The sequence below is a fragment of the Sphaerodactylus townsendi genome, linkage group LG15 (genome assembly GCF_021028975.2).
Source record: "Sphaerodactylus townsendi isolate TG3544 linkage group LG15, MPM_Stown_v2.3, whole genome shotgun sequence".
NCBI classification, from domain to species: domain Eukaryota; kingdom Metazoa; phylum Chordata; class Lepidosauria; order Squamata; family Sphaerodactylidae; genus Sphaerodactylus; species Sphaerodactylus townsendi.
In genome coordinates this window covers 31,124,914-31,149,697 of record NC_059439.1, presented here as the reverse complement: position 1 = coordinate 31,149,697, position 24,784 = coordinate 31,124,914, and the positions used below count along the sequence as shown (strand labels likewise).

General features: G+C 48.2%; 2 protein-coding genes across 2 annotated transcripts; one reads left to right on the top strand and one right to left on the bottom strand.

Moving 5' to 3' along the window:
- Position 1: 1 nt before the first annotated feature.
- On the bottom strand, positions 2–22,968 carry LOC125444531. The gene is made up of 6 exons (XM_048517001.1): positions 22,810–22,968; positions 20,116–20,309; positions 19,684–19,734; positions 1,655–1,819; positions 1,092–1,271; positions 2–1,003 (listed from the first exon to the last, which is right to left on the bottom strand). The coding sequence occupies exons 2-6, from the start codon at positions 20,307–20,309 to the stop codon at positions 853–855; spliced, it is 741 nt and encodes a 246-aa protein (XP_048372958.1). The 5' UTR covers positions 22,810–22,968; the 3' UTR covers positions 2–852.
- On the top strand, positions 6,210–18,504 carry THOC6 (THO complex 6). Its single transcript, XM_048517000.1, has 13 exons — positions 6,210–6,261; positions 8,523–8,638; positions 8,731–8,795; positions 9,790–9,893; positions 9,981–10,018; positions 10,113–10,161; positions 11,353–11,424; positions 12,359–12,461; positions 13,789–13,838; positions 14,874–14,936; positions 15,423–15,533; positions 16,437–16,565; positions 18,147–18,504. The coding sequence occupies exons 2-13, from the start codon at positions 8,523–8,525 to the stop codon at positions 18,228–18,230; spliced, it is 984 nt and encodes a 327-aa protein (XP_048372957.1). The 5' UTR covers positions 6,210–6,261; the 3' UTR covers positions 18,231–18,504.
- Positions 22,969–24,784: the final 1,816 nt, after the last annotated feature.

Below are 24,784 nucleotides of genomic sequence, written 5' to 3'. Positions count from 1 at the left end.
CTGCCGACTCGGATTGTTTTATTTTTCCCTAAGGTGACAACATGCTTGTTGAGATCTCAGCACCAGAGATGGGATTCGTCCCAAGAGAAAGACCATTTTACCATTCGTCCGGTTGCCGTATCTCATGATTATGAGGATATAATGGGGGGGGAGGGGGGCCACGACGACGACAAACAGTTGAACTTGTCAAAGGAAGACCACTATAAAAGTGCGACGTAGGAACTGCAAATTAAGTCCAAGCACTTCTAGGCGTTGCTCTTATGAAGGACTGGCCATAGTACAGGGGTCTGCCACCTGCGACTCTCCAGATGTTCATGAACTACAAATCCCAGCAGCCCCGTCAGCATGACCATGCTGGCAGGGGCTGATGGGATTTGTAGTCCATGAGCATCTGGAGAGCTGCAGGTTGCAGACCTCTGCTAGCACCAGACCTTGGAAGCTAAGCATCAGTATTCGGGTGGGAGACCACCAAGGAAGACTAGGAACGCCGTGCAGAAACGGGCAAGAACAAACCAATATGTCTGCTTGTCTCTTGCCTTCAAAACCCCGTGAGGCAGAACTTCACGGGGTCAGCAAGGGTTGGTTACAATTTGACGGCCTGATTTATCCTTAAGATTCCTATCAGAAAAAAACCCATAAACAATTGCTCACAATTTGCTTCTAATAAGAGCGCAAGAGGATCCGGTTATTGCCGTCTCTTTGAAAACATTTAGTATTGCTAGACAGGAGTAAAAAACATGGTGAAATGAGGCTGGATCATAGTGCCGTTTGCTGAAAGTCTTGAGAAGGCTGGCGGGTTGAAAAAAATCAGGGCGTTGTTTCAAAGGGGAGCGGCTGAAGGGGGACGGACACTCATATTTCCATTTCCTCTTGGGTCATCCCCACCTCCTGCTGAGGTTGTCTGGAAGCACTCAAAGACGATGCATTGGCCATCAGCATACGGATGGTGTTCAGGCTGGAGTTTCCAGGAGGACTCCACAGGACGACTTCCGTGCAAGGATTCCTTGGAGCAGGAGGGAAGGTGGTGTTTAGGTTACAAATACTTTCTTCTTCTGTGCTGTCTTCCTTCCCCAACCCAAAATTATACTTACAGAGAGAGCAACACGTCCTCGGGAACAAGACTGACCCTTCCAAGGGACCCTTCCACAAGGGATGGAAGCAGTAGCATGGGACAGTCTGGCATAATGAATTCCCCATCCACAACTACGTCACCACCCTCATTTTCCTCATCTGTTGAACTGGCTTCTTCATTTACGCCATCATAGGACAGCCTGGAGGACACAGACATAAAGGAGAACAATAGTTTGGATTTATATCCCATCTTTCTCTCCTGTAAGGAGACTCAAGGTGGCTTACAAGCTCCTTTCCCTTCCTCTCCCCACAACAGACACCTGGTGAGGTAGGTGGGGCTGAGAGAGTTCAGAGAACTGTGATTAGCCCAAGGTCACCTCGGAGAAATGTAGGAGTGCGGAAACACACCTGGTTCACCAGATAAGCCTCTGCCGCTCAGGTGGAGAAGTGGGGAATCAAACCCAATTCTCCAGATTAGAATCCACCTGCTCTTAACCACTGCGCCACACTAGCTCCCACAAGCTTTGTGGTTCGGTTTCCCTGGTGGTATTCTAACGCACACAGGTATGGTGATCTCATCTACCTGAGCTGTAGTTCTTTTAGTCGTGAGTAGGCCTGCTGCCACTTGGGATCTTCCTCTCGTACCGGGAAACCGTTGGAACTGTACATGTGATCATTGTCCAGGCTGAGGGAGTTAAAGCGGGCAGCCATTTTGTCCTCCGAGAGGAAGTGCTTAGAGCTGGGTTCCCTGTTGAGACAGGGGGAGAGAGTGAAGGCAACTGGCAAAAAAAACCACAACCCAACGGTAAATTTCTCACTCAATGCTACACACTCAGACCATCATGTGTTTCAGTGAGTTACTACAAAACAAAAATGGAATTCATATTGTGGTATGGCATTATGTGCTATGCTTGGACGCTCCTAGCGCTGCATTACGCCCAATCATTTAAAACTAAGCAGAGAGCCTTCAATATGTCCAGCAGTGACCGAGGAGAGGACACACATCTCAATTCCCATGAACATAAAGAAGAGTTTGGATTTTTATCCCCTCTTTCTCTCCTTCAGGAGACTCAAAGGGGCTTACAATCTCCTTGCCTTTCCCCCCTCACAACAAACACCCTGTGAGGTAGGTGAGACTGAGAGAGCTCAGAAGAACTGTGACTAGCCCAAGGTCACCCAGCTGGCGTGTGTGGGAGTGTACAGGCTAATCTGAATTCCCCAGATAAGCCTCCACAGCTCAGGCAGCTTAGAGCTGGGAATCAAACCCGGTTCCTCCAGATTAGATACACGAGCTCTTAACCTCTTATGCCACTGCTGCTCCTAAAGGAGTTCACAGCATGGTGAAAGAGGATAGGGCCTACTGAATTTAAAATTACAAATAAAGATGGCAGCTTGTTCCCCAGGAGCAGTAATGTCGGAACTAGGATAAATTGATAGGAAAAAGGAACAAATCTTATTTAAGAGACAGTTATTACATTTTTCCGACTAAGGTGCCATTATTGGAAAGTCAGCTACAAATCACGCATGGTTCTGAACTTGTCTGCAAAGCAGGAGGCAACAGGATATGAAAAGGAACGTGGGTTTTCTTTCCTTTTATAAAGATCTATCATGCACTGAAGCTGATGCGCATGGCTCTTCCATTTTCCCCCACACTTACTTGTCTCTGGTCTCTCCCAGGTGCAGCAGAAGAGAAGAAGAAGAAGAAGAAAGCTACAGATGTAGGCCGACAGCTAAAATAAGAGGCTGAGAGTCACGTTCAAAGGCCAAAAATCCCACATCGCTGTTTTAGCAAACATTTCAAGCAAAACTGTTCAAGTCTCTCTTGCAAAAGCAGCTATTTTAGGCCCTTCTTTTAAAAGGCCCATGATAACACAAAACTGTTTTCCATACCACATTTTTTAAAAAATGGTACTTTCCACTCTACGCAATGTTGTAGCGATGGTTCAATTGTCCATCATTTTACTTCTCTCACTTTCAGAACTGTTCCACTCCTTCAGTGTAGCAATTTGGGTATTTAAAATGGGAGCCTCTGTAACAAATAATGTTACTACCCCCTCCCTCCTTTCCTTCCAGCACTTACAGTAAAAAAAATCACTAGAGTAGAAAAAGCCTTTCTCTGCTTGGGATTGCCGTGTACCGATGGCGGTCATGAAAAACTTGGTTTTGCACCCTCCGTGGCATTCCTCGTGGCACTGCTACATTCCCCAGCCAGAAGCCTCTACTCTGGCTCAACTTTTCAGTTCTCCTATAGAGCAGGAACTGGGGCAAGAGGGAACTGGAAGGAAACACTGTTGGTTGCTGCTGGCAGGTTGGAGGATCCATCTATACAGAAAAAAAAGAAAAGCAAAAGGAATTGAGGCATAGCTCCAAGAAGGTTGGGGGGGGGGGGGGGGGGGGGGGGGACGGCGCGCTGGCTGTGTTTGCCTTGAGGGACCCGGAGGGGCGCCAGTGCACTACCCTGTTTCCCCTAATATAAGACATCCTCGAAAAATACAGACATGAGTAGAGGTTTTGCTGAAGTCGTGCGGAAATATAAGGCATCACACAATGGGCGTTTCGCGCGTGAGGAAATGGCGAGGAATTACAAACGTGCGCCGACTGTAGAAACTGGCTACAGGACGCGTCCATGGGCGGTCGCCAGCTGGGCAGCTGGCGCCGGCCCAGTATTGTCCCCTGGCACTCCGAAAGCGCGTCGCGGAGCCTGAGACCAGCCTGGCGCCTGCTTCCAATTAAAATATTTCGGCAGAAGTGAATGGGGGAGGCATGAAGAAAAACGCTGCGTCAGCAGCGGCTGGCGCGTTGGCCCTAAAAGCTAGAAGCTTGCCCGCGCTCCAGACGCGGAAGCGCGGCGTGACTCGTTACGCTTTCTGCGTCGCGAAGGCGAGCGAAATCGTCCCCGCGATCTCCGAACCTACCGTGCAGAAGCGGCCTAAGACATAGCAAGAAGTTTTTGCAGGAAGCATACGCCCAACGAACAGAACACAGAAAAATAAGACATACCTGAAAATAAGACGCAAAGCATCTTTGGGAGCTAAAATTAATATAAGACACCGTAATGCTTATATTCGGGGAATTATTATGATGCTTTCCCCCCTTGCTATGCCTCTGGAAGGAGTGTTGCACTAATGCTCATCTATAATAGAAGAAGGAGAGTTTGGATTTATATCCCCCCTTTCTCTGCTGTAAGCAGGGCTCAAAGGGGCTTTACAATCTCCGCTTGCCTTTCACTCTCACACCGCCACCCTGTGAAGGTCAGGTGGGGTTGAGAGAGCTCACCTGAAGAACCGTGACTAGCCCAGCGGGTCACCCAGCTGGCATGTATTGGAGTGCGATTTAATCTGGTTCACCAAATAAGCCTCCATAGCTCAAGCGGCAGAGAGGGAGATCAAACCCGGTTCTCCAGTTCAGAGTACACCTGCATATAGCCACTATGCCATGCTGGCTATAATAGAGGGTCCAACTGTTCACTATCGCAGCTATGCTGAACATAAAGACTGCCTGGTTAGTTGAAGAGCGTTTAGTATTGATCTGTAACATGTTTGAAAGGATTACCTTTAAAAGATCTTACGGGGAGCGCCGAGCTGGTGTTTGGTGCATGTATCCTAGTACAGGGATGCTTTCAGCCAGTTTTTCTAGTATTGGGAATATATCTTCGCGTGACCCAGTGCTGCAGAGGGCCCACTTTTGCACATTTATGCTCAGGCCTCTATGTGCTAGAGGGGTTTGGGAGAAAAGAAGCACCCATCTGGTAACCAGCTACTCCCCCATGAATTTAAGAACACAATCCCTATTTGGCTTTCAAACTAGATCTTTCAAGGGCGCTCTTCTATTATTACAGATCTTTTTATTCCATGCATACTTGAAAACCTGTTGTTTGTTTGTTCCACCGGTTCCTGGGAGTAATCCAGAGTAGCTGGAGTAAACTTCCCCCTCCCCCTCTCCTTCCCCACACTGCATCTTCTTGCTTTCACATCTGACGTAGCTTTTACCTATTGTCCCTCCAGAGAGGAACCTGACCCCTCCCTTTTCTTTTACTGAAGTGATCTAAATTGAATTGTATAATGGGGCGCCTATTAGCATTGATGCTAACCGCTGTCTTTAAGAAGTAGCTTTTAATGGTTTTTAGTATTATATTGTTGTTATGTCGGTTGAATTAATTGTATATGAGAATGTTGTTCACCGCATGACCTTCCAGAGGATGGGGAAGGTTTATCAATGGTAAATAAATAAATAAATAAATAAACCTACAAAATTACTTGGGCAAGAGCAGTGGCTCAGCAGGCTCTTCTAGCTTCACTGTTTCCTGCCAGGCCCCAAATTGCAGGGGCTGCCTTTGGCCACCCTGGGCTCCAATAGGTGCGACAGATGGTTTTCTGTCCTATTCACTACTTTAGTCAAAAACAACCACCTACTTTGAAAGCACCACTGCGAAGTCTGATTAGAAAAGTGAGTATTCAGCACTTTTTTCCTCACTTCCCAACAAAAGCTCCAGAAATGTTAATACTGTTGATATGCTATGTTTAGTGGTGACAAGTTGTTAATATTGATGACTGGGACCCATGTGGTTTTGGGGTTGTTGTTTAAGTTCCATATTTTATTTATTGTTCATATTCCTGTTGCTGTTGTTTCGTGCGGTTATTCTGTTTTGTTCCACGGTTGTTAACCGCTCTGAGCCCTATGAAGAGCGGGAGTACAAATCCAATAAATGAAATGATATTTCATTTGAAATATTTACTCCCTGCTTTTGCTACGAAATCCATTTATTTATTTTACGTCAGTACGCAACTGGGGTGGCCATTTTACTCGGCATGGGGTGGAACTGGACCATGTTAAAAAAAAACCTAGAAGATTCCCATGATCTTTAACATTTGCCAAGTCGATTCAGGCTCTTATTAAATTTGCCTTGACGCGATTTATAGTTGGAAATGGATACAACTCTCCTCACCCTACTCCGGGTTGAAACTTTACGAGAGGAGTGCATCCGAGCAAGCTTTGCGCCTGCAATTGGCCATTTAAGGCATACCCACACCAAAGACAGCGGGCCCCCAACATGCTTTTGCGCCTATAGCTATTTCAGGGGCGCGGGGCTCGCCTACAGGAAGAATTGGGGATATCCCGCTTTCAAGGGGCGAGGGTTTTCCCACTAAACCTTTCCGTAACGGTTGCGTGGGTAACGCGACGCCCGTAACAGTCAGTCCAAACCTTGCCCGAACGCGGACCGGGTTTAGAAGGGAGCTTGGCGAGGGGAGATGAAAGAGATAGGAATGTGCGCATGCGCGAAAAGAATCGGAGGGGTGCTTTTTTTTCCCTCCCTCCCACCCACTTACCGTCTGCAGAGGTCATTTTGTTGTGTTTCGCTGCTTTATACTCATGTTCGAACTTTCACGTTCACCATTAGTTCACCGTAGCCAGGAAAGTAGTTGCGTACGCCACGTAGTCCTGCGTCATGATCCTTCTTCCATTTGGGCGGCACGACTTACGCCAGGAAATGTCGCGCTTTGTCTTTTGGGAACGGTTCTATGGCAGTAACTGGAATACATCATGCTTTGCGCTTTCCAGCCGTTCTGGTCTCGTATGAGCTACTGAAGCCGCGGAGGCTCGCGGGGAGTTGTAGTTGTGTGGAATCAGATTACAGTGATGTGAAGGTTACCATGATGGGGAAAGAGTGGTGAGTGCTCCCCCAATGAAATGCACCTTTTCTGCACAGGGGTAGGGAACGCCACCTGCGACTCTCAATAAAGAGCCGCATGCGCAATCTGCTGCCACCCTTGCACTGAGGCTCCCCGAGCCGAGCCGCCAGCCCCATCCTTGCCTGCCCTGCGGGCAGCAGGGCAGGCGCACCAATTGCCCACGGCCGGCTGGGCCGCACCACGGGCTTCCCCTCTCGCCCGGCCCGTTGGAGCGAGGCAGGCGCTTTCCCGGCTGTGGCTTCGAGGCTGAGCTGGGGCTATTCATCCTTGCCCACCACCGCAGGCAGCAGGGTCGGGCCGCACACCAATTTGCCGGCTGGGTGGCACCGCCGAGCTACACCTCTCACCCATCCCGTTTCGTCTCCCGTCAAAAATTATTTGCGGCTCCAAGTGTTTCTTTTCCTGTGGAAAACGGGTCCAAATGGCTCTTTGAGTGTTAAAGGTTCCCTACCCCTGACCCAGCCAAAGAGTTGTAGCCAACTGGTTGGATTCATTTCTAATGGGTTTGCTGATATTGCAAATGTCTGGTTTCCCATCTTTCTCAAAATACTGCCTCTACTTTGCAGGTATCTTGGGCTTCTAGAAACTCCATCTCTGAGCAGCTGAGGGTTCTGGTGCACATGGCATGAAAATACACATATAGACACAGCTTTTATCTTCTATTAACTGCTTCTAGGAGCCCCATGGTACAGAGCAGGAAGCTCCAGTACTGCAGTGCAAGCTCTGCTCATGACCAGAGTTCGATCTTGACAGAAGTCAGTTTCAGGTGGTCGGCTCAAAGCTGACTCAGCCTTTTATCCTTCTGAGGCTGATAAAACGAGTACCCATCTTGCTGGGAGTAAAGTGTAGATGACTGAGGAAGGCAACGGCAACAAATAAACCACCCTATGAACATAGTCAGTCTAGTCAACATCAGGATGTGACCTCAGCCCATGGCTCAGTAATGACCGAGTGCTTGCACAGAGGACTATCATTATCTTTTTAACCTATTAACTGCTTATCAAAATATTAATGGTTGGTGAGTGCTTCAAAGATGTGTTTACAGATGCACTAGGCTGAAATTCTGTCATTCATTCTGAAAGCAAACCAGTATCATCAGATTAACATAAAGCAGCTAGAAAGGAGCCTTTAGAAATTTATAAAGGGAGCAGTTCAGGCAGCAATAGTTCATATAAGAATGTGAGAAAGTACGTGGCTACCATCTCTCACCCTTCCCAAAGCTCCTGAGCCTTTGACATCTGCACAAGGGGCAGAAATTCAGCTAGTACTGTCATCCCCATTTGCATCAGGGGAGCTACCAAGATGAATTGTGGTTAGTGATGGAAAGCACAGGATATTCCAGGATGCCCTTTATATCTTCAGGTCAAGCCCATCTTGCAGTGGGTTTCTTCTTTCCACAGCCTGTGTCTACACCATGGTCTTTGCAGACTGGGGGTTACTCCTGATTAATTAGTTTGTTTATTTCATCATAGTCTTCAACAGAACCTATGCCCTTGCCAAAGGGGACAACTCCACCAGGACATGAAGGGGTTCCACAGTCTGTAATCTCTGTGCCGGCTGGACATTACCCAGCATGCATTGTAGTCAGCCGTGCCAATCTGGAGGGATTCCAAATGTGTCTCCTGATTAATCACCACGTAATATTTTGCTTGCGCTCTGCTAAAAATTCTCCTTTGAGACTTAAAACTGAGTATGTGACTAGATGAACTCTTGTCTGAATCAGCAAGGCTAATTTTGGCATTCCTCCCTTTCTCTTGTCAGATGGATATTCAGCGCTCCCTCGACCTCTTGCATATGACTATCTATTCTCAGAGCATCTCTCCTTGTGGCAAGTTCTTAGCTGCCGGGAACAACTTTGGGGAGATTGCCATATTCAGGTAATCTATAAGCCTCTCTTAATATTCGGTGTGTTCTGTGTCTTGGGCACCCTTTCCCAGTTTCCTTACGCTTCACATTTCTTCCCATCCAGCCTCTCGGCAGCATTGAGTTCAGAGGCCAAGGATGAGAGTAAGAAGCCAGTGGTATCCTTTGCAGGTAGGTTCATGGCCAGGTGACACAGTAAGAGCTCCCAGGATGCATTGCACTTGCTCATCTCAACCTGATCATTTGCTAGACTAGCACTGGAGAACCCACTAAGGTTTCTAGCCCCAAGGAGGGAGAAGTATAGCCGTGACTAACTGGATCTTGTCAGAACTTGGAAGCTAAGTTGGTCATGATTAGTACTTGGTGGAAAATGTTATAATATATATGGAAAAATATGTAAAGGTAAAAATAAAGATAAATATAGAGTTATTCTTCATTGGCATATCGGATTATATAATAATAGAACAAAGAAAGAGAAAGCTTTTCAAATTCATGACCAGAGCAGCCCATGCAGTAATAGCATTGGGGTGGAAAGACAAAAAAAATATGGACAATGCAGAAATGGTTGGAATATATATGGGAGCAAATACAATTTAGAAATTTTCGGCACCATGTCAAGAAATCAAATATGGCAAGAAAAAACTAAAAGATATGAAGTGGATCTGGATGGAATTCAAAGACTGGTTAAACGAAATTGGAATTACAGAAGAAAAATGGACAAGAAGATTGAACAGAATGGACCTGCTGCTGCGCATCTAAAGAAGAGAAGAAGAGGGGGAGGGGGAAAAGGGGGGGGGAAGGATATGGAGGATGAAATATACGATATACAGTATAAATCTGTAATAATTCTGAAATATCAATAAAAATATTTTTTTTAAAATGATTAGTACTTGGATCGGAGACTACCAAGGAAGACTGGGGTAGCTATATGGAGGAAGGAAATAGCAAACCATCTCTGCTCCTCTCTTGCCATGAAAACCCCATAGTCGTGGGGTCGCCAGGAGTTGACTCTGACTTCCTGGCATGCCGTCAATCATGGGAGATGCAAGAATAAGTCAAATGCAGCTGTTCCTCCGCTCAGCTGTGCTCCAAGCTGTGGATATCCCAGGATGCACTTCGCCTGCATGCCACATCTGTCCTTGAAACACGTTGCTTTTCCCCACAGCCCACGACGGTCCCATCTATGCCATGGTCTCCACAGACCGGCAGTTACTGAGTGCTGGTAACGGTGAAGTCAAGGCCTGGAACTGGAGCGAGATTGTGAAGAAGGTAGGGAAGTGTTCCTTAACCCCCCTCACTCCCAGGCTGCCTCGTTTCTCCTGGGGTGGTGTTAATTCCTTGTTGCTTATCTTCTAGGGTTGCAAGGAAGCCTGGAGCAGGAGGCCACCTTACGGGTAGAGCTTCCTCTTTATTTGCATCCTTACTTTCCTTCTGCTCTCTCTTGCATAGATACAGATGCAGAGTTCTCCTCTTTCCTTTCCTCCCCAGGAGCAGCCTGGAGGTGCCAGAAATCAACAGCCTTCAGCTCAACCTCAAGGTACGGCCACAGTGCAATGTGGGAGGGGCTTGGGTGCTGTTCAGTGGCGTAGGAAGTTAAGAGCTGGAGGAACCGGGTTTGATTCCCTGCTCTGCCACTTGAGCTGTGGAGGCTTCTCTGGGGAATTCAGATTAGCCTGTACACTCCCACACACGCCAGCTGGGTGACCTTGGGCTAGTCACAGCTTCTCGGAGCTCTCTCAGCCCCACCTACCTCACAGGGTGCTTGTTGTGAGGGGGGAAGGGCAAGGAGATTGTAAGCCCCTTTGAGTCTCCTGCAGGAGAGAAAGGGGGGATAAAAATCCAAACTCCTCCTCCTCCTCCTCCTCCTCCTCCTCTTCTTCTTCTTCTTCTTCTTCTTCTTCTTCTTCTTCTTCTTCTTCTTCTTCTTCTTCTTCTTCTTCTTCTTCTTCTTCTTCTTCTTCTTCTTCGTCTTCTTCTTCTTCATCATCATCATCATGATGCTGCCAAAACTCTCTTTTTTGTTAGGCAGCAACTCTGTCTCAATACTGGAACCCACGGCCAGATTTCTGAGTGTCATCGTTACCCCACGTTCCCAATTTTTTCGCTGAACGAAACTTTTAATCCTTTCTTTTTGAAAAGTTTTATGTAATGATCTTACTTTTTATATCCTTCAAGCCTCATGCCTATGAGATATATTTTTAAATGCCATTAAAGGTTTCAATTCAGTTGTTCAATGTGCACAGCAAGATTTGAATCCAGTAGCTCTCTAAAAGACCAGCCAGGGAAGATGCTTTCAAGAGTCAGGGCTACCTTCATCGGATCCAAAGGAAGCTTTGACTCACAAAATCTTATATTCCAAATCCAAATCCAAAACCTTTATTAGGCATAAAACCGGTGCGTGTCAAGAATTCCAAATACAATAAGAAGATCATTATTGCACAACTTGCAGAACACAGAGTAAAAATATAGCCACAGCTTCAGAGATTTTAGCATTAGAGTTATTTAGAAGCTTAGCCATTTTTATCTTATCAGAAAGGAGCATAAATCCTGTTGGTAATACAGTTCTCAAATCAGTTCTGATGTTGTTGTATTTTGAACAGTGAAGCAGAATAAAATCTTATATTTTGGAAATCATTCTGGTCTTTTAGGTGCTAGTGGGCTGGAATCCTGCCCTTCTGCTGAAACTTTCTCAGTGCTCACAAACATTGTTTTTTTCTCCCTCCTCCAGGATAACAGTCTTCTAATGGCTGGAGGAGATTGTGCTATCCACATGATGGATTTGGAATCGGGAACCTTCACCGTGAGTCCTTCGGGAAGCGGGGAGGGGGATTGCGTTTTCTGCATTGAATAATGCCCTTGCAGCCCCTCCAATCTCAAGGGGTTCACATTCAGCATTTTCTCTTGGAAGTGTTCTAAAACTGAATGAATGCCCCTAACCCCACCTTTGGCCCCTTCCACACATGCAGAATAGTGCACTTTCAATCCACTTTGCATCTGGACTTTACCATGCGGAATAGCAAAACCCACTTGCAAACCATTGTGAAAGTGGATTGAAAGTGTATTATTCTGCATGTGCGGAAGGGGCCTAAGTCCCCCCCCCCCCCCCCAAATGTTTTTGACAGTCAGTTTCTGGGTTTTTACTGCACATTCAAAATATTTTCTATTTTGCAAAGCTGAGCTTTCTATTCTGCAAAGCTGAGCTTTCTGTCCAATGATGTTGTGAAACCTCCATTAAAAACATAAGAGCCTTGCTGGATCAGACCAGAGTCCATCTAGTCCAGCACTCTGCTGCTTGCAGTGGCCCACCAGGTGCCTTGGGGAGCTCACGTGCAGGATGTGAAAGCAATGGCCTTCTGCGGCTGCTGCTTCCGAGCACCTAGTCTGCTAAGGCATTTGCAATCTCAGATCAAGGAGGATCAAGATTGGTAGCCATAGATCGACTTCATAAATCTATCCAAGCCCCTTTTTCTAATATAACATTCCTGTATATATTATTTCCATGTTCAGAGACATTACCTCTGGCCACTGGATGCTAGAAGTGAATAATATTGGAGGGATGGATCCTCCTGTCCTGTGTGTGGAACCCCCCTCCTCCCCAATTGATGGCCGATGCCCCATCACTGGTTTGTTACTGGTGGGGCTGATCCCAGAGCACTGACCCGGACAGGCTACTTTGCTGATTCTGCACAGCAAGTTTTTGCATTGTCTCTGTTTTCATCCTGCCTTCCACACAGCATGAATATCGGGGCCACACGGATTACATCCACTGCCTGGCGCTTCGGGATCAACTTCGAGAGTGCCTGTCAGGAAGCGAGGACGGCACCGTGCGCCTTTGGGGTGAGAATCTGTGGCCTCCGTGCATCCTCTCGTGTTTTCCTCCTGCCCCTCCCTTCATATTTGGGCTGCCTGTTTTTGTCGTTGAGGTGCTCCCTTAATAGCAGCTGTGGGAGGGCCTGCTCCGTGTCCTGCCTCTAAAGGAGAGCCAGCGTGGTGTCGTGGTGAAGAGCAGGTGGATTCTAATCTGGAGAACCGGCTTTGATTCCCCACTCCTCCACCTGAGTGGCAGAGGCTTCTCTGGTGAACCAGATGTGTTTCTGTACTCCTACATTCCTGCTGGGTGACCTTGGGCTGGTCAAAGTTCTCTCAGAGCCCCACCTGCCTCACAAGGTGTCTGTTGTGGGGAGAGGAAGGGAAAGGAGCTTGTAAGCCACCTGGAGTCTCCTTACAGGAGAGAAAGGTAGGGTAAGAACATAAGAACAAGCCAGCTGGATCAGACCAGAGTCCATCTGAGGGACCCGTCTCATCCAGCACACTCTCTTTTTGAACTGTTCCCATCTGGCAGACGATACAGGTCTATCAAAACTAGGCTTCGAGACAGCTTCTACTCTAGAGCTGTGGCTGTGCTGAACTCCGCGGCTTCGTGTTGATGTGTTTGGGGCTGTGTAGGGATGGGTGGAGGAAGGGGGAAAGTGAGGATGATGTATGAGTCTGAAATTGTGTGCATCGAGGAATGCTGCTGTAAATTTCGTTGTGCGTGCACAATGACAATAAAAATGCTTATGCTTATCTAGTCCAGCTCTCTGCTACTCGCAGTGGCCCACCAGGTGCCTTTGGGAGCTCACATGCAGGGTGTGTATAAATCCAAACTCCTCCTCTTCCTCTCAATTGGTGTTCTGTTGAGGCAGGGCCTTTCAAAGAGTGGCCCCCTGCTCAGTCACAAGCATCAGTATTTGCAGGGGCTTAGGAAGATATGCAAGGCCTATTGAGACCTTTCTGAACTCAACCCACTCATCTGTTATCTGTCGCATTCGCATTGGTAAGGCTAGGATTCTGTCAGCGTTATGTTTTTAGATTTTGTCGGCATGTTAATATCCTCTGTGATTATAACGCAGGCTGCTTTACAATGCTGGAAGCCTGCAAAAGGTATTATCCTTGGGATGCTTTGAGTCCCTATTAAGGAGAAAAGTAGGATGTAAATAAATGCGTGTGAATTTTGGATAACATTCCCAGAATGCTCTGGGGCAAACTGCATGCCTCCTGTCCATCTTTGGAGATGAAATTGGAGGGGGGTTCCTGTGGCCTCTGTGGTGGGGATGATGGAGGTGGTTGACTGGGTGACCACAAAGAGGACTGGTGTCACCTCTGGGTCTCTGTTTTGTTACAGATTTGCGTTCCGGAGGTCAAGTGCAGTGCATTGAAGTGCATAAGTATGAGGTACTGAGGAGTCCCGGTTGCTGTTCCCAGCCCTTGTCTCGAGTCTTCCTGTACGGCAAAGAACACAAGGGGGGGAGGGGTTGAAGCCATCTGTAGTCTTGGTTTTATGTATTATTTTATGTAAATTATATATTATGACGTTTTAAATTGTTTTATCATTGATGGACACCGCCCTGAGCCTTTGGGGAGGGCGGTAAGCAAGCAAGCAAGCAAGCAAGCAAGCAAGCAAGCAAGCAAGCAAGCAAGCAAGCAAGCAAGCAAGCAAGCAAGCAAGCAAATAAATAAATAAATAAATAAATAAATGGCTGCTGCCCTAAGAATGCTTTCCGGGAGTAAGCCCTCTTGAATAAAAATGGGCACTCTTCTGAGTAGACCCGCTTGGGGTTGCTCCCCAGTTGTTTGTTTGTTTGTTTGTTTATTAATTATCGTATTTATATACCGCCCCATCCCCTAAGGGCTCTGGGCGGTGAACAACAAGTGTTACAAAACAGTAATACCAATAGCAATAAAATTAATATAATGAACATCGTTAAAATATAAAATTACAGCGTTCCACATAAATCACTTGACGTCCAGCATTAAAACGATCAATAAAAATCCTCCCAAAGAGGGGGACGGTATAGCCGTCACAAGCTCCCAGAATGTTAAAAGGAGGGACAGAAAGGGCGCACACCATCAGCGGCTGGCCTCACCGAAGGCCCGGTGGAACAACTCAGTCTTACAGGCCCTGCGGAAGTCTCCGAAGATCCCTCAGGGCCCGGACAGTTGGAGGAAGAGTGTTCCACCAGGCCGGGGCCAGGGCCATAAAAGCCCTGGCCCAAGTGGAGGCCAGCCGTTTCATTGAGGGGCCGGGGACCACCAGTAAATTGGCCTCTGCTGAACACAGAGGCAGTGTAGGGACATATGGGGTAAGGCGGTCCTGTCTTTGTTCTTGCCATCCAGGCCCGGCCAAGTCACATTTATGCCATATCTGGCCCTCGTAACAAATGAATTGGACACCCCTGGCTGATAACATTCACCTCCACTTCCCCCTAGGAATGCAGCCGGCCGCAGAACGGGAAATGGATCCGTTGCCTAGCAACAGACTCTGACTGGATGGTGAGTGTGTCAGTTTCTGAGGTGGAAGAAAATGGGGAACTTCCCTTGCCAAATTTGGGGATTCTCAGCCTTCTGCGGGCTTACACCACAGGTGTCAAACTCACGGCCCTCCAGATGTTCATGAACTACAGTTCCCATCAGCCCTTGCCAGTATAGCCAGTGCTCATGTTGGGAGGGACTGATGGGAATTGTAGTTCATGAACATCTGGAGGGCCGCGAGTTTGACACCCCTGGCTTACACCATTCTTGGTGGTCTCAGTGGGCCCTGCATCAGTGCCCCCAGCTTCTTGGAAGCACGCTCTCTCCCCTCCCACCCCATCTCTTTTGAAACTCCAGTGAGGGAGGGTGTTTGCGTGAGAAGCTGTGGCTGAGTCTTCCTGCATTATTTGAGGGGGAAATTGGGTTGCTCGGAGATCTCTTGTTGTTATGCAGTCCTGGGTCCTCCCCACAAGGTATCTGATCCCTTCACTGTTTCTCCTTCTCCAGGTGTGTGGTGGGGGCCCAGCACTCACGCTGTGGCACCTTCGGTCTGTCACGCCCACCACCGTCTTTCCCTTGCCGCAGTGTCAGCAGCAGGTCACGTTCTACCAGGACCTGGTGAGTCGTCTGCCTTTGGGCTCGCCGAGACGTCCTTTCCCTTTTGAGTCCCCCTTCCATCTTCCTCCTCTTGCTGTCTGCCTGGAATGAACCAAATGACCTAAAAAGCCGTGGTTGGTTCACTATTTTCTTTTGTGCTGGGAATTATTTAATTCTTAGAATCATAGAATCATAGAGTTGGAAGAGACCAGAAGGGCCATCAAGTCCAATCCCCTGCCATGCAGGAACACACAATCAAAGCACTCCCAACATATGTTCATCCAGCCTCTCTTTAAAAACCTCCAAAGAAGGAGACTCCACCATTTTCTGAGGCAGTGAATTCCACTGTCGAACAGCCCCGACAGTCAGAAAGTTCTTCCTAATGTTTAGGTGGAATCTCTTTTCTTGCACCTTGAATCCATTACTCCTAGTCCCTGAGGCAGCAGAAAACAAGCTTGCTCCCTCTTCAACATGGCATCCCTTTAAATATTTAAACATAGCTATCGTGTCCCCCTTAACCTTCGCTTCCTTAAACATCCCCAGCTCCCTAAGCCTCTCTTCATAGGGCATGGATTCCAGATCTTTTACCATTGTGGTTGCCCTCCTCTGGACACGTTCCAGCTTGTCAATATCCTTCTTAAATTGCAGTGCCCAGAACTGAACACAGGTCCAGCCACGCTGGCAGGGGCTGATGGGAATTGTAGTCCATGAACATCTGGAGTGCCGCAGGTTGCAGACCTCTGATCTGGACGCTATACTCTTATTGATGCATCCCAGTATTGCATTGGCTTTCTTGGCTGCCGTATCACACTGCTGACTCATGTTCAGTTTGTGGTCTACTCAAACTCCCAGATCCCTTTCACATGTACTGTTGACTTCCCTCGAACTGACCCCTGCTGACCCCATTCATGACATCTTCCGCAGATCCTCTCTGCTGGCCACGGCCCGACCATCAACCACTTGCAGATCAGCGGGGAAGTGAAGGCCCAGATCCCCTGCACCCCCAGTTGCATCCACTCGCTTTCCATCAACGAACACTCGCCAGAGCACAAGGTACCTGCTGGATGGGGAGTGGGGGGGGGGCTCCAAGACTGGGGAACTGGCTTTCTGCAAGGGAGGGGGCTCTGGATGGGACGCAGACTCAATTTGACAGGTGAGGCACATAGGCAGAGCTACTAGGGACTGGGGTGTGGGCATTGCACCAGGTGCGCGCCTGGGGGGAGGGAATTGCCCCTGCGGCGCCCCGCCCCCCCCACACTTACCTTCGTGAAACAGTGCAGGCTGGAGAAACGGCCTGTTCCCATCAGGCTGAAAACGGCCTGGTGGGAACTACATTTCCCATGAGACCTTGGGGCTCGCAAGGTCTCATGGGAAGTATAGTTCCCACCAGGCCATTTTCAGCCTGAAGGGAACAGGCCGCTTCTCCAGCCTGCACTGTTTCACGAAGGTAAGAAGGTGAGGTGGGGTAGGGGGTGTAAGGGGGGTGCCGCAGATGGGGGGGGTGCGGCACCTCCCTTACTCTGGCCCAGCTACACCTCTGGTGAGGCATCAGAACGTGAGTGGTGCTACCAAGGACGAGATCCAAGGCTTTCTGGAATATAGGTGGCAAGTTTTCAGTCTCTCTGGGGTGAGAACTGGCACGCAAAGTGTTTAAATCAGGGATCCTCAATATAGTTACAATAAAAAGAACAATCTTATCTGATCAACCTCTGTATAACTTTTCTTTAAGGTTAGATATAGAGAACAAGAGTATGCAGATTACCTCATGAGTAAGATTGGACATTGAAATTATTAATTGTCTGCTCTCACAGCACAAGGGTCTTTGCTGTGTGAGTGAGGATAAGCTTAACAGCCATTTTTGTGGCTGTGCCCCAATACACTTTGTCTGAATTTCAAAGGTGTTCAGAGGCTCACAACTGTTGGGGACCCCTGGGGTAGAGACACCTAGAGACATGGTGAGCAGGATTCCAGGACTGGAGTGTTTTTGATTTAATAGCCAGGGCCCAGGATTGTGGTAACAAGGAGCTTTCTGCAGCGAGAAGACATGCATCTCTCTGCGTTTCCTCAGGTGTCCTTTTTAGCACATTTCAGAATGCCAGTTCGGTTGTAAGCAGTGGTGGGATCCAAAAATTTTAGTAACAGGTTCCCATGGTGGTGGGATTCAAACAGTGGCGTAGCACCAATGGGGATGGGCGGAGAACAACGGGGGCGTGGGCGGGCATTCCGGGGGCGGGGCATTGCTGGGCGGGGATGTGGCAAGGACGCAGCCGCTGTGCCAGTCCTTGGGCGGGAAACGAATGCACGCAGGCGCAGGCTGCCATGCACGCCGGTGCACCTCCTGCTAGACTGCTTCAAGTTCTGCGCACTACTGCTGAGAGGAGGGGCGTAACTAAGGCAAAAATCACATGGCAAAATCACCAATTAGTAACCCCCTCTCGGCACACACAAATAATTAGTAACCTACTCTCGGGAACCTGTGAGAACCTGCTGGATCCCACCTCTGGTTGTAAGTGGATTGGAGGGAGAAGACACATTTTAAAATGAAAGCGATGCAGGAGACGAGGTTTGAAGCATTGTGTGTTTGTGTGGAAAGATCCCGAAGGTCTTTTACTCACACCATCCTGTTGCCTTCAGGTGCTCACAGCAGCTGGAAGCAGCCACCGGATCGACGTCTTCACCAACTTCAGCTACCGAGCCTTTTCTCTCGTCTTCACCTAGTGCCCTCCTTTGCGGGTCAAAGAGACTTGAAAGCATATAATTAATTGGGATCGCAGGAAGTGCTTTTCTTCCAACTGTCAATAATGCCCCTTCCCGGGACTGTTCTCTCGAAAGGACCAAAGTTTTAAAAAACAAACCGCATCTTGAACTCCAAGGGGTACTACATTTCCACCCTCCCTCTTCCCTGTGGTTAACTCACCTGGAGCGTAATCAGCACGCTCGGTCATCGCCGTGTACCATGGAAAGGAACGCATTAAATCTGTCTCAACCGAAAGGCAGTACAAGCAGCTTTTAATTATGTGATTTACGTGCTTTGAATGCACGCAGAGGTTACAGCAAGAGGGCTGGGGGATTTCCTGATCTTTTGTTTCTTGTTCAAAATTTACGTGCACGGTTTCAAACTTTTTAATTTATCATATTTATTTATCATATTTATATACCGCCCTCCCCCAAAGGCTCAGGGCGGTAGTGTAGGGTTTGCAGCTGGATTTCACTGTGCAGGACAGCAAACTCCTCTTGCAAACAATTGTGAAAGAGGATTGAAAATGCATTATTCTGCATGTGCGCACTAAATCTGTCCCAAAATCTGTCAGCGTAGTGTAGTGGTTAAGAGCAGGTACTCTCTAATCTGGAGGACCAGGTTTGGATTTATACCCCCCCCCTTTCTCTCCTGTAAGGCGAACCCGCTCTGCCCCTTGAGCTGTGGAGGCTTATCTGGTGAACCAGATTCGCTTGTGCACTCCAACACGTGCCAGTTGGGTGACCTTGGGCTAGTTGCAGTTCTTCGGAGCTCTCTCAGCCCCACCCATCTCACAGGGTGTTTGTTGTGGGGGGTGGGGAAGAAGAAGAAGAGTTTGGATTTATATCCCCCCTTTCTCTCCTGTAGGAGACTCAAAGGGGCTTACAATCTCCTTGCCCTTCCCCCCTCACAACAAACACCCTGTGAGGTGGGTGGGGCTGAGAGAGCTTGCTGTGTTTCACTCCAAGGTCACCCAGCTGGATGATGAAGAGTGTACAGGCTAATCTGAATTCCCCAGATAAGCCTCCACAGCTCAGGCAGCAGAGCTGGGAATCAAACCCGGTTCCTCCAGATTAGATACACGAGCTCTTAACCTCTTATGCCACTGCTGCTCCTAAAGGAGTTCACAGCATGGTGAAAGAGGATAGGGCCTACTGAATTTAAAATTACAAATAAAGATGGCAGCTTGTTCCCAGAGCAGTAATGTCCAGACTGAATGCGTATTAGGAAAAAGGTAAAATCTTATTTAAGAGACAGTTATTGCATTTTTCCGGCTAAGGTGCCATTGGAAAGTCAGCTACAAATCACGCAGTTCCAAACTTGTCTGCAAAGCAGGGCAACAGGATATGAAGACACCGTAGGTTTTCTCCTTTTATAAAGATCCCATCATGCACTGACTCGTGCGCCAGCTCTTCCATTTTCCCCCACACTTACTTGTCTCTGGTCTCCAGGTGCCGCTTGAAAGCCACAGATGTAGGCCGACAGCTAAAATAAGAGGCTGAGAGTCACGTTCAAGGGCCAAAAATCCCACATCGCTATTTTAGCAAACATTTCAGCCAAAACTGTTCAAGTCTCTCTTGCACAGCAGCTATTTTAGGCCTTCTTTTCGGCCTGTTAACACAAAACTGTTTTCCATACCACATTTTTTAAAAAATGGTACTTTCCACTCTACCTCAATGTTGTAAATGTGGTTCAGTTGTCCATCATTTTACTTCTCTCACTTTCAGGGCTGTTCCTCCTTCAGTGTAATTTTGGAGGCCCAAAATGGGAGCTACGCCAACAAATAATGTTACTTCCCCCTCCCTCCTTTCCTTCCAACTTTTCCCAGTAAAAAAAATCACCCCCAAGTGAAAAAGCCTTTCTCACCGGGATTGCCGTGTACCGATGGCGGTCATGAGCGCTTGGTTTTGCCTCCTCCGTGGCATTCTGCGTGGCACTGCCTGTTCCCAGCCAGAAGCTCTACTCTGGCTCCAGCACACAGTTCTACTTAGACAGGAGCAGGGCAAGGGGGAGCTGGAAGGAAGCACTGTTGACGGTTGCTGGCAGGTTGGAGGATCCATCTATACAGAAAAAGCAAAGGAGTGCAGAGGCATAGCTCCAAGAGGTTGGGGGGGGGGACGCATTGGGGGCACGCCCTTGTGGGGGTGTTTGGGGACGGAGGACGCACCAGTGCACTACCCTGTTTCCCCTAATATAAGACATCCTCGAAAAATAAGACATAGTAGAGGTTTTGCTGAAGTGCGAAATATAAGGCATCCCCCGAAAGTAAGACATAGCAAAGTTTTTGTTTGGAAGCATGCCCAACGAACAGAACACAGAAAAATAAGACATCTCCTGAAAATAAGACATAGCGCATCTTTGGGAGCTAAAATTAATATAAGACACTGTCTTATATTCGGGGAAACACGGTAGGTGCTTTCCCCCCTTGCTACGCCTCTGAAGGAGTGTTGCACTAATGCTCATCTATAATAGAAGAAGGAGAGTTTGGATTTATATCCCCCCTTTCTCTCCTGTAAGCAGACTCAAAGGGGCTTACAATCTCCTTTGCCTTCCACTCTCACAAAAAACACCCTGTGAGGTAGGTGGGGTTGAGAGAGCTCTGAAGAACCGTGACTAGCCCAAGGTCACCCAGCTGGCATGTATTGGAGTGCACAAGTTAATCTAGTTCACCAAATAAGCCTCCGCAGCTCAAGCGGCAGAGAGGGAATCAAACCCGGTTCTCCAGTTCAGAGTACACCTGCTCTTAGCCACTATACCATGCTGGCTATAATAGAGGGTCCAACTGTTCCTCTCTTGGCTATGCTGAACATAAAGACTGCCTGGTTAGTTGAAGAGCGTTTAGTGATCACAGCATGTTTGAAAGTTACCTTTAAAGATCATTTGGGGAGCCTTAGCTGGTGTTTGGTTATGTATCCTAGTACAGGGATGCTTTCAGCCAGTTTTTCTAGTATTGGGGAATCCTCTTCACACTGACTGATCTGCAGAGGGCCCCTTTGCACATTTGCTATAGAACCTCTATGTGCTAGAGGGGTTTGGGAGAAAAGCACCCATCTGGTAACCAGCTACTCCCATGAATTTAAGGCACAATCTATTATTTCAAGCCGTCTTTCAAGGACGCTCTTCTATTATTACAGATCTTTTTATTCCATCATGCCAAACCTGTTGTTTGTTGTTCCACCGGGCCCTTGGAGTGTCCAGTCGCTGAGTGGCGCCCCCTTCCCCCTCCCCCTCTCCTTCCCCCCCTGCATCTTCTTGCACATACCATCTGTTGCACTTTACCACCTATTATCCTCCCAGAGAGGAACCTGACCCCTCCCTTTTCTTTTACTGGGGTGATCTAAATTGAATTGGCCATAATAGGGCACCTATTATGATGCTAACCGCTGTTTTTAAGTAGCTTTTAATGGTTTTTAGTATTATATTGTTGTTATCGATTTAATTAATTGTATATGTGAATGTTGTTCACCGCCCAGAGCCCCCAGGGGATGGGGCGGTTTATAAATCTAAACAATAAATAAATAAATAAATAAATAAACCTGAGAAGTACCGCATTTGAGCAGTGGCTCAGCATTTCTTCTAGCTTCCTGTTCCTCTTAGGCCCAATTGCAGGGGCTGCCTTTGACCTGCAAAGATTGGGCTCAAATAGGTGCGACAGATGGTTTTCTGTCCTATTCCTACTGAGTCAAAAACAACCACAACTTTGGCACTGCCAAGTCTGACCAGAGAGGCCCAAATGTTCAACACCCTCTTCCCAACAAAAGCTCCAGAAATGTTAATACTGTTGATATGCTATGTTTAGTGATGTTTGATTATTGATAACTGGGACTATGGTTTTGGGGTTGTTGTTGCAGTTCATATTTATTTATTGTTCATATTTGCTGTTCATGTTAATTGGTCTGTTATTCTGTTTTGTTGGTTGTTAACCGCTCTGAGCCCTATGGGGGAGAGCGGGGTACAAGTCCAATAAATGAAATGATGTTCATTTGAAATATTTACTCCCTGCTTTTGCTACCGTCCAAATTGTTATTTTAATCTGTGCAACTGGGGTGGCCATTTTATAAGGCATGGGGTGAACTGGACCATGTTAAAAAAAACCCTACAAGATTCCCATAATCCTTAACATTTGCCAAGTCAATTCAGGCTCCAACAAATTTGCCTTGACCTGAATTGGACTAGGCCTGGACCCAGCTCCTCACCCTACTCAAGGTTAAGGCTACAAGAGGTATCCCAGCAAGCTTTGCGCCTGCAAGTGGCCATTTAAGGCACCCACACCAAAGTTTAACGGGCCCCCAACATGCTTTGCGCCTAGCCATGGCCCTGAGGGCGGGGCTCGCCTACAGGAAAGGGTGGGGATATCCCTTTCAGGGGGCGGGGTTTCCCACTAAGCCTTTCCATGCGGTTGCGTAGGTAACGCGACGCCCGTAACGGTCAGTCCAAACGCACCCGAACGCGGACCGGGTTTAGAAGGGGCGGGGGGGGGGGGGGGCCCGAGATAGAATGTGCGCATGCGCGAAAAGAATCGGAGGGGGAATTTTTTTTCCCTCCCTCCCACCCACTTACCGTCTGCAGATTATTTGTTGTGTTCCTTTCTTATCATGTTCGTTTCCGGATTCGTTCACCGTAGCCGGGAAAAGCCCGGATTGCGTACGCAACAGTCCTGCGTCATGTGACGTTGGGCGGCACGACTTGCGCCAGGAAATGTCCTTTTTTTCTTTTGGGAACGGTTCTATAGCAGAAACTACGAATCCCGTCATGCCTTGCGCTTTCCAGCCGTTCTGGTCTCGTATGAGCTGAAGCCGCGGAGGCTCTTGGGAGTTGTAGTTGTGTAGATCCAGACAGTGATGTGAAGGTACCATGATGGGGAAAGAGTCGTGGGTGCTCCCCCAATGCACTGCACAGGGGTAGGGAACCTGCGGCTCGAGAGCCGCATGCGGCTCTTCTGCCCTTCACTGAGGCTCCCCGAGCCGAGCGGGCAGCAGGGCAGGCGCACCAATTGCCCACGGCCGGCTGGGCCGCACCACGGGCTTCCCCTCTCGCCCGGCCCGTTGGAGCGAGGCAGGCGCTTTCCCGGCAGCAGGCGAGGCTGAGCCGCCGGCTTCATCCTTGCCCACCCTGCAGGCAGCAGGGTGGACGCACCAATTGCCCGCGGCCGGCTGGGTCGCACCGCAGGCTTCCCTGCATAAGAATCTCTAAGCGAGGAACAGATCAACTGCTCCAATCATATGGATTTCCCCCCCACCCCCACCCCCCACAATAAGGACTTCTTTTCAACCCCCTGACATAGTTTCTTAACCCAGTGGGGAAGTCTCATTCAAAATCACTTTACACTTACCATTTTGCAGAGGGTGTGAATATGCTGGAAGAGACATGAAAGAGAAACGTGGAGAAAAATACTGTTAAAAGCAGAATTGGTGGCTAGTAAACGCATCCCCGATTTATTTTTCCTGGTGGGACTCCTTCGGGCTTTAGACTAGTGGTTCTCCACCTGTGGGTCGCGACCCCTTTGGGGGGTCAAATGACCCTTTCACAGGGGTCACCTGAGACTCTCTGCATCAGTGTTCTCCATCTGTAAAATGGAAAAATGTCAGGGTTGGGGGTCACCACAACATGAGGAACTGTATTAAAGGGTCGCAGGATTAGGAAGGTTGAGAACCACTGCTTTGGACCACTGTGGCCTGGGCAGAAATTCAGAGAGTGTAACTTTTCTCAGCAGGACAACAGAGGTTATTGAATTTTTGCCTGTAGTTCGTTCAGCTGCTAAAGGCTCAGCATAAGCATAAGCATTTTATTGTCATTGTGCACGCACAACAAAAATTCACAGCAGCATTCCTCGATGCACACAATTTCAGACTCATACCCCATCCTCACTTTCCCCTTCCTCCACCCCTCCCTACACAGCCCCAAACACATCAACACGAAGCCACGGAGTTCAGCATAATACAGCTCTAGAGTAGAAGCTGTCTCTCCTCTTTGTCCTCGTTTTTGATAGACCTGTAGCGTCTGCCCGGATGGTAACAGTTCAAAGTGTGCTGGATGAGGCAAGGGTCTCTCGAATATTTGGGCTTTCTTTGGAAGCCCGGGAATGATAGAGTTCTTCCAAGGAGGGGAGAGGGCAGCCGATAATCCTCTGTGCAAAGGACCCTGTCCAAAGGCTGCGACTTGAGTATCTCATGGGGGGAAGTGGAGTCTACTTGGGGCAAAAATATCTACAAGCAGAGGGTTTCCCTGGAATTGTGGAGAGGGAGGGTGACAGGAATTGCAGCGTTTTCCCTTTGCATATCCATCATAGAATGATTGGCTGCAGTGTGGGTCAAAGGATTTCTCCATTCGTTGGGAAAACGTACCTGGATCCAAAGCAATTTCGACATAGCTGTGGAAGTCCTTGAGGATTTGGATGGGGTCGAGGTTGTGGTGTTTGTGAAGGGCTCTCCCTAAGGAAAAGAGGAGGAGGAATGTTTGGCAGGGTCCCACCTTCCAAAGTCTAAAGCAGGAGTGTATTGCATAGAGACCAGGGGTGGAGGGAGATGTCTGTTCT